General features: G+C 42.3%; 1 protein-coding gene across 3 annotated transcripts in view; it reads left to right on the plus strand.

Moving 5' to 3' along the window:
* SLC39A9 (solute carrier family 39 member 9) overlaps positions 1 to 11333 on the plus strand; it is a 53622-nt gene extending 42289 nt beyond the window's left edge. For all 3 annotated transcript variants that reach the window (XM_078053844.1, XM_036107231.2, XM_036107232.2), the window contains 4 exons: positions 3764 to 3832; positions 4849 to 4934; positions 5441 to 5575; positions 7345 to 11333. In XM_078053844.1, coding sequence (XP_077909970.1) covers positions 3764 to 3832; positions 4849 to 4934; positions 5441 to 5575; positions 7345 to 7575 — 521 coding nt within the window. In that variant the 3' untranslated portion in view covers positions 7576 to 11333. The remainder of the gene's footprint in view (positions 1 to 3763; positions 3833 to 4848; positions 4935 to 5440; positions 5576 to 7344) is intronic.
* The last annotated feature ends 2229 nt before the right edge of the window (positions 11334 to 13562 follow it).

Below are 13562 nucleotides of genomic sequence, written 5' to 3' on the forward strand. Positions count from 1 at the left end.
CAGGAGAAAATCTTTTTGCAAGCTTCATGGTAAAAATTGGCGCAGGCCAGAATCAACGAATGTTAAATCTAGGGGGTAAATTTTTATTTGTTTATTAGTTGCAAGGAAAAAAGAGTAATGAAATGAAGAAATCCATAGTACTTTGACCAGATGATCAAGCTTAGTGTCATCGGCGTCTGTTTTCAGTGTGGGCAAATAAGTGCCTATCAGACCAGCCTCCTCACAGATAACTATGAACTCCGGGCAAATTTTTAAAAACCACTACCTAAAGACACAAGAGATGGACCTAAAGCAGGAAAATTCTGGAGGAATAGGGTAAGTTTCTGTGTTTACTGCTTTTAAAAAGCAGTCAGTGCCCAGTTGGGGTAGCTAAAACTGTTAGAAAACACGGTCTGTCTGGCCTAAGGAACTAGAGGTCACGGTAACTACAGACACTGGAAAGTGAGGGGAGAGTCTTAGAAAGGAGAGAGACAGAGAAACACAGCCCCAGATTTTATGTATAAACTCGACCCAAGTCTGGCTGAGCCCTGAACCATTCTTTTGTGGGCAGACTCAGCTAAAGATGAAAGAACTGAACTGGGATTTGAGCAGCTGCCCAAAAAAGAGACTTGGCAGTTTAAGCCAAACCAAGTGACTTCAGGCAAAACACAAAATGGACACTCTTTAGAGGCATATAATAGAATCCAGAGTATCCACAAGATAACATTCACAATGTCCAGGATATAATCCAAAATTCACTCTACTAGCAAGCAGCAGATAGACGTACATTCTGTGCCTCTCGACGTGACATCCTGAGAAGCAGCACCTGTGTAGTATTCCATTTGAGGATGCATAATCTAAGGCCGCATCAGACAAACCCAAAAGGAAGGGATCTTTTTTTTTTTTTTTAAGATTTTATTTATTTGACAGCACAAGCAGGGGGAGCAGGAGAGGGAGAAGCAGGCTCCTCATTGAGCAGGGAGCCCGACGTGGGGCTCCATCCCAGGACCCTGGGATCATGACCTGAGCCACCCAGGCACACCGGAAGGGATCATTCTATTAAAAAACAAGAAAGGCTCAGGAAGGGGCATGTATTCTTCAAATCAGTGTCTTAAAAGTCAAAGGCAGAGAAAATGCTCCAGATTAAAAGGGACTAAAGAGATACAACTAAGTGCATATTTGATCCCAGACTGGACCCTTCCTGGGAGGGAAAAATGCTCTGAAAGACTTTCCTGCAGTTAACAAAATTAGAACATGCAAGAGAAATTAGAAAAAAAGTATCAATATTAAATTTACTGAAGTTGATCAGTGTAAGAAAATATCCTTTCTCTTAGGAAATACCCTTTGAAATATCTGGGGAAAAAGAGTTATGATGTATGCAACTTACTTTGAAATGGTACAGGGAAAAAAATTGTGTGTGTGTGTGTGTGTGTGTGTGTGTGTGTGTGGGTGGGTGGTGTGGATACAGAAAGAACATGAGCACAAATAATGAAGCAAATGGGGCAAAATGTTAGGCAGTAGGTCATTCTGAGAAACGAGTAGGGAGTGTTTTTTGAACATTCTTAAAACTTTTCTGAAGATTTGAAAGATTATTTCAAATTATTATTTCAAAAATTATTTGAAAGATTTGAAATTATTTCCAAATAAAAGGTTTTTTTTTCAAAATTCATTGAACTTAATTAGCCTTTTTAGTCCAAAGATACTTTTTGCTTTGTTAATCTCCTTGCATATACTATTTCTTTTCAGTATTTTTCCATACACTTTTTCTTTTTTAATGGTCTTACATGTATTGGGAAATTGATTTAGGAGTAAATAGTTTTATTTGTGTGCTTTTACCAAATAGCAAATGAGAAGCACCCTCTGGTGGGATGGTGTCTGATTCCAACTGCATTACATAGTTGCTCACAGTGGCCTTTATGACATTTTTGTGATTCTTATCAGTTTCAATTTTAAATGCATTTAAAGGCCCATTAGTGCCCTATAATCCTATACAAAGAATTAAGAATAGCATGTGTTCCTTTATTCTTCCTCCTGTTTCATCTCTGAAGTCATTGTTTTTGCTCACTTTTAATCTGGCTTTACCTATTATCTACAGGGTTTTATATATTATTAAGTATCAGTAAAAATTGATTTATTAAATTTATGCTGAAGTACAGTCTTTTCCTATAGATTTATAAAAACTGTGTTTTAATTTTAAAGCCTCTAATTTTTATTTAAGTTGCTATTTATAACTAGACCACAAGACTCTATAAAGAAAAGTCAAAACAAGGTTGTCACACAGTATAATATGATATTCTTCACAGTTGGGGGCGACATTGAAACATTTGTTGTCTCTGACTAGTTAGGGACTTTAGCTTCCCTTCCTTATAGTGTTTTAATTAGAAGATAATTTTATTTATTTTTACTAAAAAGATAACATGTTACTTTACTTGTATATGTTTTTTCCACTATAAATCATTCCTTCTGTGCACTGGTTTCCCCCAGAAGATTAAATCCCTTGGAATCTATTTGGCTAATGTCCATCTGTCATTTCATCTGGCATTTTGATGTCCCCATCTTTTAATTTTTATGTTGTTTGGACATTATTTACTTGCTTGTATATTTTCTATTATAGCAGAAACATTCATGTAATACAGAGAAGTATTTTTTTCCCCTCTCCAATAAGGATTGTTTAAACAGCTATTGGGTTTCTAGTGCTGTGCTACATTCTGTAAGACGTGAAAAAGAAATGGAAAGAAGTGGAAAATTCACTTTTGTGTAGTTTACAGTCAGTCTGGGGATATAAGACCTATTTGAGTGAAAACAGTTGTATATATCTCAGGTGTGATCTAGGACAAGCTTTGAAGTAGCATGTGGAGTCTGTGCACATAGAGCTCTTGGTTTCTAGGCAAGGGGAACCTTTTGAGCTGGAATTAATCTTTGATTCTTTCTTGAGGGAAGTGGTCCTAGAATTAGACTTTGAACAGTGGCTAGGTTTCAGATTGATGAGCTAAGAAGTTAAAGTTCATGCCGAGAATTAAGGCTGAGAGATTTGGGGAAAGGACAATGAGAAGGTTTTGTTAGAAGATGTTAAAGAAACTGGTTTAACTGGATTGAATAGTGAGAAATAAGATGATAAAGAGCTTAAGATTGATAAATTGATAAAGAGCTTAAGAACCCACTTAATAGAGCAGTTTGGACTGAATCTGAAGAGCAGCAGATAACTGGCGTTTCGGAAGAGTGGGGTGATTCAGAGATGAATCCGACAAGGATGTGTAAGATGAGTTCGATTAGGGAGAAGTGAGAGCAGGGGGAAACCAGCTGGGAGCCTATTGCTCATTCAGGTTCAGGTGGATGCAAATTTAGGTTAGGATGGTGGCAATAAAATAGAGAAGGGCAAACATGACAGACATTTTGGTGCTCAAATAAAGATAAAGTTGCAGGAGGCTGGGGAAGAGGGGCAGGTAGGCAGTGACGACGAGATTGGTCTGCAGAGAAGTGCTGAGAGGCCACAGAGCACTTTCCAGTGAGAGCTCCAGGGTTAAGAGGTGTGAGGCAGTTGAAGCAGTTGGGGGTTACATATTGTCTGTTCAGGGAAGGCTGGAGCAAATGAAGAGTTCCTTTCTGCCCCCTCTTTCAGGACAGGGGAAACTTCTAAGTGTTTAAAGCCAAAGAGAAAAGATAGTCATGGGGAAAATATAATCTACTTTAAGAGCTTTCAAAGAATTCTTCCACCTCCAGGTCAGTGTTCTAGCAGTTTCTGTTTCACATTGCTTCGTGGCTGACTTGCTTATTTTTACTTCAGATCCAGAAACAGCAAGGCCCAGCAATTCCAAAATCACCACCACACTGGGTCTGGTCGTCCATGCTGCAGGTAGGGTTGGATGGCAGTGAGACCCCTTTGTCTTCTGTCCCAGCGTGGGAGGCTTAGTGCGTACATCCCAGGGACTGTCCCCATGAACTGCGGAGAGGGTTGCTTCATGAAGTCTTCCAACACAAGCACAAGCCCGGGCGTACTCAAGTGTCAGGGATTTGCAAGCTAAGAACAATTTTTTATTTTTTTAGTGGAGGAAAATATTTTGTGGCACATGAAAGTTACATGCAATTCAAATTCCAGCGCCTGTAAATAAAGTTTTTTGGAACACAGCCATGCCCACTTATTTACATATCATCTGTGGCTGCCTTTGCAAAGCCTGAAATATTTCGTGTCTGGCCCTTTAAGAAAAAATGTGCTGACCTCTGCCCTAAAGCCTCATCTGGAAAAGAGCCTTGACATTGTCCTGAAGAGCCCTGTTGCTCAGTATAAACCCAAAGTGCCCGTTGAGGCAGAGGCGGGCTGTAGAATGCCAAAGGCGCAGCATCGCTGACTGGGCATGCCTTAGAGTCCTAACTGAAGACCAGTCCCAGCAGTACGAGTCTGTGACTGACAAAGGCATGTGGGAGATGGCACACTGTCACCTGGACCTTTCGGTAGAACATGTTTATCTGACAAAAGTTCATCCATTCAGCCAATATTTACTTCTTGTGTATAAGTCATCTATGTAGAGTTGGAGTGTCTTTATTTTGTGTTTTTTCATCTACAAGACACAGAGATGCTTACTTTGCAATCTTTGCAATTTCTGTTGTAACAGCTGACATATTGAATATTTGGGGCCAGGTGCTAAGCTGTTTACGTATGTTATCTCATTTAACCCTCATGAAAATCCTAAGAATACATATTTCCTTGACCCCATTTTAGAGATGAGAAGGCTAAGGTTCAGAAAAGTTAAGGAACCTTCCCAGAGTCAGATGCAGCTCTCCCTGCCTCTAAAGCCCACACACGAAACTATTACACTATTGTTGTTGTTGTTGTTGTTATAGTATTTTATATTTTATTTTTTCCAAATTTAGCGGATGGTGTGGCCTTAGGAGCAGCAGCCTCTACTTCACAGACTAGCGTCCAGTTAATTGTGTTTGTGGCAATAATGCTACATAAGGTAAGCAGAATTTTAGTGGAAGATTTAATATTGAATATGTTCATAATTAAAATTTCTCTTTGGTCATTGGTATTTTTTTGGAATGGGAAGATTTTTTTAGTTTTTATAATTGACATTCATTTGAGATAGCTGACCAGCTCTGTTCATAGCTAGGATTTTTTGCTACTATTTTTTTAAACTTTCACTTGAAGGGACTTTTTTAATGGTCATACACACAAACTCTTAAATTCTCTACAGATTTCTATATTTTAAAGTAATTTTTGTTCATAAATGTTTTTGTTTTTCTTATACTCTTTTCTTGATTGTCTTTTCCTACTATCTAAGAAACACACACACACACACAAGTAGGATATTTTCTTAGCTTAGAACATTAATTCCTAAAAGGCAGAACTCAGTCTTGGTACCATGCCTGTTTTTTTTTGTGTGTGAGAATTCAGTCAAATGACATGTGCTTCATAATATAGAAGCGATCCATACTTTAATTAGGAATACTTTTTCTTTTCCAGGCACCAGCTGCTTTTGGGCTGGTTTCCTTCCTAATGCATGCTGGCCTAGAACGGAATCGAATCAGAAAACACTTACTGGTCTTTGCACTGGCAGCCCCAGTTATGTCCATGGTGACATACTTAGGACTAAGTAAGGTAAGTCTGATCATTCCTAGCTTATCTAGACAAGTATCTAATTCTTTTGTGATTTACCAGAACCTGTGGTCTTTTATGTTGATTTTTGCAATTAAGTTACTCCCTCAAACAAAGATGAAATTACAAGTAAAAGCCAGTACAGGGTAAACATCTTAATTCCAAGGCATTCTCTTCATAAATTTAGAGCATTTTCCTATTCATTCAATTTCAAAATTTCTTCCCCATCAGTTCTGAAAACATTTGCACAGATATATGATCTTTAAAATAGCATAACTCAAGCCTAACCAAACACACTAATTTTGTTTGACAGATATATAATAAGTCACAACAGTACATATTTAATGTTTAAGCAGGCGCATGAAGAGTGAGGGACAAGCAAACAGCAGTTTTGAGGAGAATAGGGGATGAGCAGAGATGTCTGTATTCTCATATCACCAAATACTAAATATCCAGTTCTTTATCATTGCACTGAACATAACGTCAGACCTGAAGTAACATGTGTCCCTTGTCAGTTCCGAGCCTGGGCATTCTTCCCTGTTGTTCCAGGTGGACCTTTCCCTGCCGTCTAGTTCTGTCCCCTGGGGCTGTAGGTCTTAACAACCCTCCCTGTAGTACTTCAGTGTCAACTGACTGGCCACCGGAGAAAAATCTTAGAACCAAACTGACTCAGGGCTAGTTCATGGAACTGCTTTCCCCCATACTCTCCCTGAGGGTCATTGATTCTTCTGAGTGTCATTCCATTCATAGTTGATACAGTAAAACTTGTATTAAAAGGAACATATGAGAAATGAGGTGGTTAAAACACGATTAAGTTCCTGTTAATCCGGTTTGTTGATCTGGATTGCTAACAAATGAGGTATTATAAAAACCCTCTTTGATCGTTCGAAGACTCTTTTCTTCTTCCAGTCAACAAGCAATATATAGTTCCTTTTTAAGTATTACCCTATTTATCACTTCATTGATCAGTGCAAGTCTTTAGAACTTCTGACAGGAAGGTATAATTCTGGAGGCATGGGGTTACATGTTGCATTATGGCGTGTTCTCTTCTTAAAAATTTAATTGATTGTCATAGTCCATAGGTCCACTTTTTTTTTTTATTTAAAGATTTTATTTATTTATTTGACAGAGAGACAGGAGAGAGGGAACACAAGCAGGGGGAGTGGGAGAGGGAGAAGCAGGCTTCCCGCTGAGCATGGAGCCCGATGCGGGGCTCGATCCCAGGACCCTGGGATCATGACCTGAGCTGAAGGCAGCCGCTTAACCGACTGAGCCACCCAGGTGCCCCAATAGGTCCACTTTTTTAATAGAAAAAGTTGAAATTAATTGTGTCAAGATTAGCTTATAAGATGTTTCTGCCTCTGTGAGGGCAGGTACTGCATCTCGATTCCCACTGTATCTCAAGCACCAGCCTAGAGCCTGGTGTATAGGGATGTTTGTTAAATGTTAGTAGAATAAATGAATGTATGAAATTTAATACTTGCATTAATAATGCCGTTGATTCCATTGTAAGAATAATACATGCCAGACCTGTTCAACCAGACTTGAAGTTTGTTTGAAAAAGCAATTGTGTACGTCATCAATAGTCTTAAATTTGGAAGCTTCTCATCAATAACAAAATTGCTCTGATCTCAAGATGTCCCCAGTGTCCCATATCGGACCAGTTGTGAACACTGTTTTTTTTTTTTTAATCAGGACTTCTTCCTGACCCTGAATTTTACTTGTCTTAATTTTTCTTCTTTCTCTCTCTCTCTCTCTCTCTTCATTCACAGAGCAGTAAAGAAGCCCTTTCAGAGGTCAATGCCACTGGAGTGGCCATGCTTTTCTCTGCCGGGACATTTCTTTATGTTGCCACAGTACATGTCCTCCCTGAGGTGGGCGGAATGGGGCACAGCCACAGATCCGACCCCACTGGCGGGAGGGGCCTCAGCCGCCTGGAGGTGGCCGCCCTGGTTCTGGGTTGCCTCATCCCGCTCATCCTGTCAGTAGGACACCAGCATTAAAGGTCGGATTCGGGCCTCAGGCCACAGCTGTTCGCCATCCCGTGAGAACAGCCAGCACGTGACAGCTGCTCACTTCCTCAGTCTCTTGTCTCACCTTGCCCCATCTCCACCTGTGTTCCTAGAGTCCGGAGGGAGGTGAGATTAAAAGCTGGAGTAATGGAAAGCTTTTAGAGTAGAAACAACACACTGCGACTGGATAGAGACATTCCGTTGTGTTGTTTTTTTAAAAGGCCCTTGGCATTTTGAGTTTTGATGTTTCTCTTAACCCTATGCTCAGGGAAGATGGAATTTCATTTTAAGGAAAAGTGGAGAACTTCATACTCACAATGAAAAAGTAATTATGAAAGTATAGTGTTCTGTAATTAAGCTGGATCTCTGTCTTAGTTTAGAGGCTCTGCCACTTACTTTATCCATTGATTTTTAACATGGTTCTCACCGTGTAAGACTGGTGCTTTAGCGTCTGTGCCACACGCCTTGATAAAGGTCATAATGCCCACTGTCTTAGATGCTAAGGACAATTGTAGTTTATTTGGGGCAAGAGTCAGGAAAATGACAGCAAGGCACATGAAAAGCTGACTTTTTACTCGAGAGCTGTCCGTTGAAAAGAGGATGTCTAGAGAGACTCAACACCTCCTTTCGCGTCTGCCTCTGCCTCTTTAAAGAGAGCCCGCTGTTCCATCAGTGGAGCAACAGAGATGGACTAGCATCGAAGGAGGCCACTAGTATTTCTTCTCAAGTTCTCCTTTGCAGAATACCTGCCTCCAATGCAAAGGAGCCAAGTTCTGGTAGGTTCAGGCCCACTCAGGCTTTCCTTCAAAAACAGTCAGATCCCAAAGTGTCTTTTGAAATGAAGGGATGTTAATTTCAAGTAAATTTGGATAGTAACTGACGTTTTTGTCATAATCTTTTTAAAAGTAAGATAACCAAAACCCTGTGTTGTCCCTTTTTTTCTTTTTACGTATTTATCTTAGCAGACTAGCAGTCCCTCTGGCAAAATACTTGGTGTCCTTTGGAGAGTGCTGGGTCAGCGTCACGTAAGCACCTGTAGCAGTGAAGAGAGTCAAGATGTAGGACAAGTGGGAAGTGTTTGCCTCTTGATTTAAAGCTTATTGAAATCATGTCTCTTGTCTCTTCATCTTTTCCATGCTTTCCTCCTGACCTCCCCCCCAGCCCCTCCTCCCTATCTATAATTTGCTGCTTACTGCGGGTGGCGATGTTGGTATCTGTGTGAATTGAATTCTCATCAGGACAACCACTTCTTGAACTGTGATGATGAAGATAACATTGTCTCTGTTCTTTATTCCCTTCAATGAAGTTACCTTTGTGTCAAATGCAACTTTGTTAACCCCTTAAAATATCACTTCCTCATATGTGAGATGACACAATCACTAATATTCTGGTCATTTAAACAGTTGAGATAGTAAAAGTGTTTAACAAACTGGGATGATTTTTCCGTATTTGCCAAATCCCTGTAAACTTTGTGTTATCAACTAAGTGTATAATAGTATGTTATTAATTTATTTTGATCTTCTGTACCATTTCAAAACACATTATATAAAGAGGGAACCAAGATTATGTTCTTCAGGGCAGTGGGTTTAGGAGTTCGTAAAATGTCTTATATGACGTATATGCCAGCATGCCTGTAATTTCTTTATTTCCTTCCTGGATTTGTCACTGGGTCAGCAGCTATGGAAACAGAACTTGCGAGCCCTCTGCCGGCCGTAGACCAAAGTAGCATAAATAGGATAGGGTTTTGTATAGTGGCTGGCAACCATTGCATACGATGTTAAAACCAACAGAAGGCACAGTCTGGAAAGTCTGAGTGACTTTCCTGATAACAACTCTGACTTATGGGAGTCATGGGGCTTCGTCTGGCCCTTCGAGATGTCATGGTTGCCTTGATTCTCCCTGGAAATTTACTTTGTTAATAAATAGTACATCTTAGTGTCTGGTTTGGTTTGGGTAGCAGCACTTTCTATCATACTGTTGCGTGCAATGATGAGAAATTCGTTCTGCTGGCCAAAGCCTCTTTCAGCAGTGCTTTGCCATCATTAAAAGTTTGGCTAGAATATCTTGCTTGGTAGGGGGGGCCTTGAACTTTGGCAAGGACTGAACCATCAAACTTCCAAATTTGCGTTCCCCTCTGGACCTTGCGTTAACAAGCAGACCTTGCAAGGCCTACCAGCTTTTGGGAGCTGCGGGCTTTCCCAGATTTTAAAGCTGCTGCCTCAGGAGCTACTCATTTCTCTCCTGGTCAGCAGGCAGAAATAGCCATACTAACCTTAGAGGGCTCAAACGCACCTCTAGGCAGCAGGGGACCAAGCAGCATGGCAGACGCTTTCTTCACTGGGGAGGAACTTGCTCGTGCTGGGCAGTGTCCCAGAAGGGGCCACAGCGGTGGTCACTTACTGGCACATTTCAGTTCTGTTTTCCTCTTGTGTTCACTGCCTCCTTAGATGTAGATGCCTTAATGCTCTCATGCATTTGGAAACATTGGCAATACTTAAGTTGCTGCCGTGATCACAGATGGAATTATTGGCTACCAAAGAGATGCACCTGATGATGAAGAGTACAGCCCTCCCTTCCTCATAACCAAAGTTAGTCTTCATTGCAATTTGACTCCATTTCCTTGGTAGGGACAGATTTCTTCAGATTCCGAATGCACTCTTAAATGGCAAATGAAGGTGGAAAACGCTACTGGCCCATTCCCCTCCCTTGTTTTCCAGCGAGTTGCGTATCAGTCCCCATTTCCCCGAAGCAGCGCTGTTCTAGGGCTGGCTGCTTTCCTGTGCATGCTGTTGCCAGATTTTTTTAGGCAGAGGCTCTGCACTGGAGTGTAGAGAGTTGGAAACAGTTCCATCAACAGAGGCTACGTGTTCTCTCTTCCCCCTGTCACCTTTCTATCACCTATTCAAAACAGTTGAGTCAGCCCTGTTCTTGTATTTTGAATCATTAGAGAAAGGACAGAGGTGGTCGTTTTGAGGGGTCAGTTCTTTGCACAGAGGAGACGATGAAATTGTTTTTTACCAGCCTACTTCTAAGTGTCACTGCCTGGTTTTTCTCTTTTTCAAGGATTAGAACTAGAAGGACACACCAGCATTGGAGTATTATGCCCCTCAGACCCATGGTAACTAGATACTAAACAGGGGAGCTGTCTACCAACAGCCCAGACCTCCAGAAAATTTCTTGCCTACAGGGCCTCTGGGCCCCTTGAGAGACTGAGAATATTGACCAGATTCTTCCCAAACTGCTGCAGTGGAAGGTGATCTACAGGAGAACCATCCTTCCATTAGAAAATTTCTACTCAAAACAGAATGATCCCAAGAGCACTGTTGGGGATGCTATGAAAATAAAACCAGTGATGGAGACCCCTCCCCCCCCCCGCTTTGTACCTGAGACATCTAGATTAACCCCAGGAGACTTGAGGGGAATTTGTGACTTGTAGGAAAAGACTAGACAACCATTGGGAATTCTCTAGATATGCTCATCCGAACGCAAGGAAATTGGCTTTGATCTTTTTTCTGATAGCATCTTCTAGCAAGTTGGAAGTCTCATGGGATAAAACTACAGTTCCCCTGGTTCAGTAGTCCAAACAGTGATTTTAAATGTCCCCTTTTCTGGATCCTTTGTAAACATGAAATCATTCCATGGATGGCTGCCTTATAATTTTGTCTCTTTCCACGTTAATTGTGAATGGTTAAACAATTTTTTTTGCTGTTTTCTGATTTGTTTTATGATATTAAATTTTTATTAGCGGATACCTTATGTGAATGGCTCATTACTTAATCTCTTGGCAGTTTGCTTTTCTGTTTGACGACTAGACTTGACCCACATTTGAACATCAGCAAAGGTAATGAAAAGCTTTCAAGGGCAGGGGAAAGATGTGCTCACTATATGCAAATCTTTTAGGGAAGGAGGGAAGCAAAGGAGGAAGGGAGATGAAGGACACAATACACCACGTGTCCCAAAAGATACTAATTCATTGACTTTTATTTTGCTTTGCCATTGGTGTTAAGAAATATTTATGAAGGTAGTGTACTCCAGAAAAGAGAAGCAAGCAATAGACCCCGATCACAGTGGTTCAGTCAAAGGGCAGAGTTGCTCTAGGAGTATATAGAGGCTGTGAATACCTGACCCTAGAAATAGAGATTTTAATAGAAGTGCAGTTTGTAAATTTGTTTCTAACTCCTGTAAGTTAGGGCAGCATCCTACAGTGTAGTTTTATAATGTCAGAAATAAGCGACCTTGTGTCCCATCGCTGTGTCTAAAACGCCCTTCCGCAGCCCCCTTGCCTCCTTCCAGCCTTGATCTAAAGTCTCCTTTAGTTAGGCCTCCTGTGACCACCCTATTTAAAACTAATCTGCCCCACCTTGCCCCAGTGCTCCTTACCTTGTTCTCTTTCTTTTTCTGTAGCACTGGTCACCTTTTAATCTGCTTTATAATATATATATATATCCTTACTTTGCCCTTCCCTACTAAAACATAAGCTCCGGGAAGCTAGGTTCTCAATCTACTATGTGTGGCTAAGTGAATTGCTGTGGCCTGAGGGGGCACTTCCTGATCCGCGGCACTAATCTAGCCCTGCCCTAAGCAGCGGCAGGACCAGCTGCTGGCCGCGCGTCTAGCTCCGCCTGCGCCCAACTGAGGTGAGGAGTCTGCACACAGGGCTGAGTGTACAGGTGGGAAATTAACTGGGTTTGGGTTCCTAATCCACGACCAGCTAACCTTAGTAAGGGACTGTGTGACTGATGGAGGGACCTGAACATCTGGATCCCTTTTCTGGCTCCACTGCTGATTTCTGTTGCAATGTTAGCCATTGCCCAGTTTTCTAAACTTGGGTAGGAATGTGAGGGGAGACCTGTCCCATTCTGACTGCCTTCTTTATGGAGGGACCCTGGCAAATACGAGAGCCATCAGAGGAGGGAGCCCAGTGGAGACAGGATGAGAAGCCAGAGCGTTTGAGGAGGTGTGAAAGGAACTGAATGTTTGCCTTCATCTGGAATGTTCTTGGGGGGCAGAACTTGATGACCACCATCAGATTCTTCAAGGGCTGTCAAATGTATGAGAGCACAGAACTTATTTTATCCAGAAGGTGGAATGGGAGGTAAGCTGAGCCCTACTTCTTCTCCACTTACCTCTTCATTCAGCAGCGTTAACTCAGCACTGAGCCCTTCCTACAGACCAGATACTCGTAGGTGATGAGTGTTCAAAAGGGAGTAGGGGTCACTTCCAGGCCGTAAAGAGCTTGTGGTTCCGAGAGGGATTCAAACAAGGACAGAGTTGCCAGTAGCACCGGGAGGCAGGCACGGGGTGCTCGGGGAACGCATGGGGGCAAGGAACCCAGAGCGAGGCTTCAGGGACAACATCCAGAGGGAGAGGAGGCCTGCGTGAATCAACGGCGGAGCAGTCGGGAATGGTTCTCTGAGCAGGAGGACCTCCATGGCAAAGGCCTGGTGGCACAGGAGAGAGAATGCAGACTCTGCGTAGAAGGTGCCACGGACTGGCTGAAGGATGGGGAGGCACCAACAGATGGTGTGTGAGATGTGTCCATTCCCTAGGTGACGTCTGTGCTTCCAGATTTAAAATTGCACAGATAATTGGGCCTAGCCAGGGTCTCCGTGCTTCCTGCCTCATCGGCAGCCTTCCCAGGTGCAGTCCCGGCTGACCTCTGGAGTTCCTGTCATCACTCGGATGATTCGGGGACGTGGTAGTCCAGAGATCCTTGTGCTCCAGGGGCTCCTATGGCCCCTCAAGGTGGAGCTTGGGGACTTTTTTCCTCCCTTATCCCTGCTTGTCTCCCCCACTTCCTGGCTGGGGCCCAAAGACCCCCTCCTCATCCCACTTGCAAACAGCTGTGTTAGTTATGGTTATGTACAGAGGGCCAGGTGGGAGCTCAGTCTTCCTTCTAGCCTTTGGTTCTCCCTCTCCAAAACTCCTCTGCCCCCTGCGCTCCGGTTTCCGTAAGGGCACATATCGTGGAACACGGC

Source organism: Halichoerus grypus, chromosome 8 (genome assembly GCF_964656455.1).
Source record: "Halichoerus grypus chromosome 8, mHalGry1.hap1.1, whole genome shotgun sequence".
Classification (NCBI taxonomy): Eukaryota; Metazoa; Chordata; class Mammalia; order Carnivora; family Phocidae; genus Halichoerus; species Halichoerus grypus.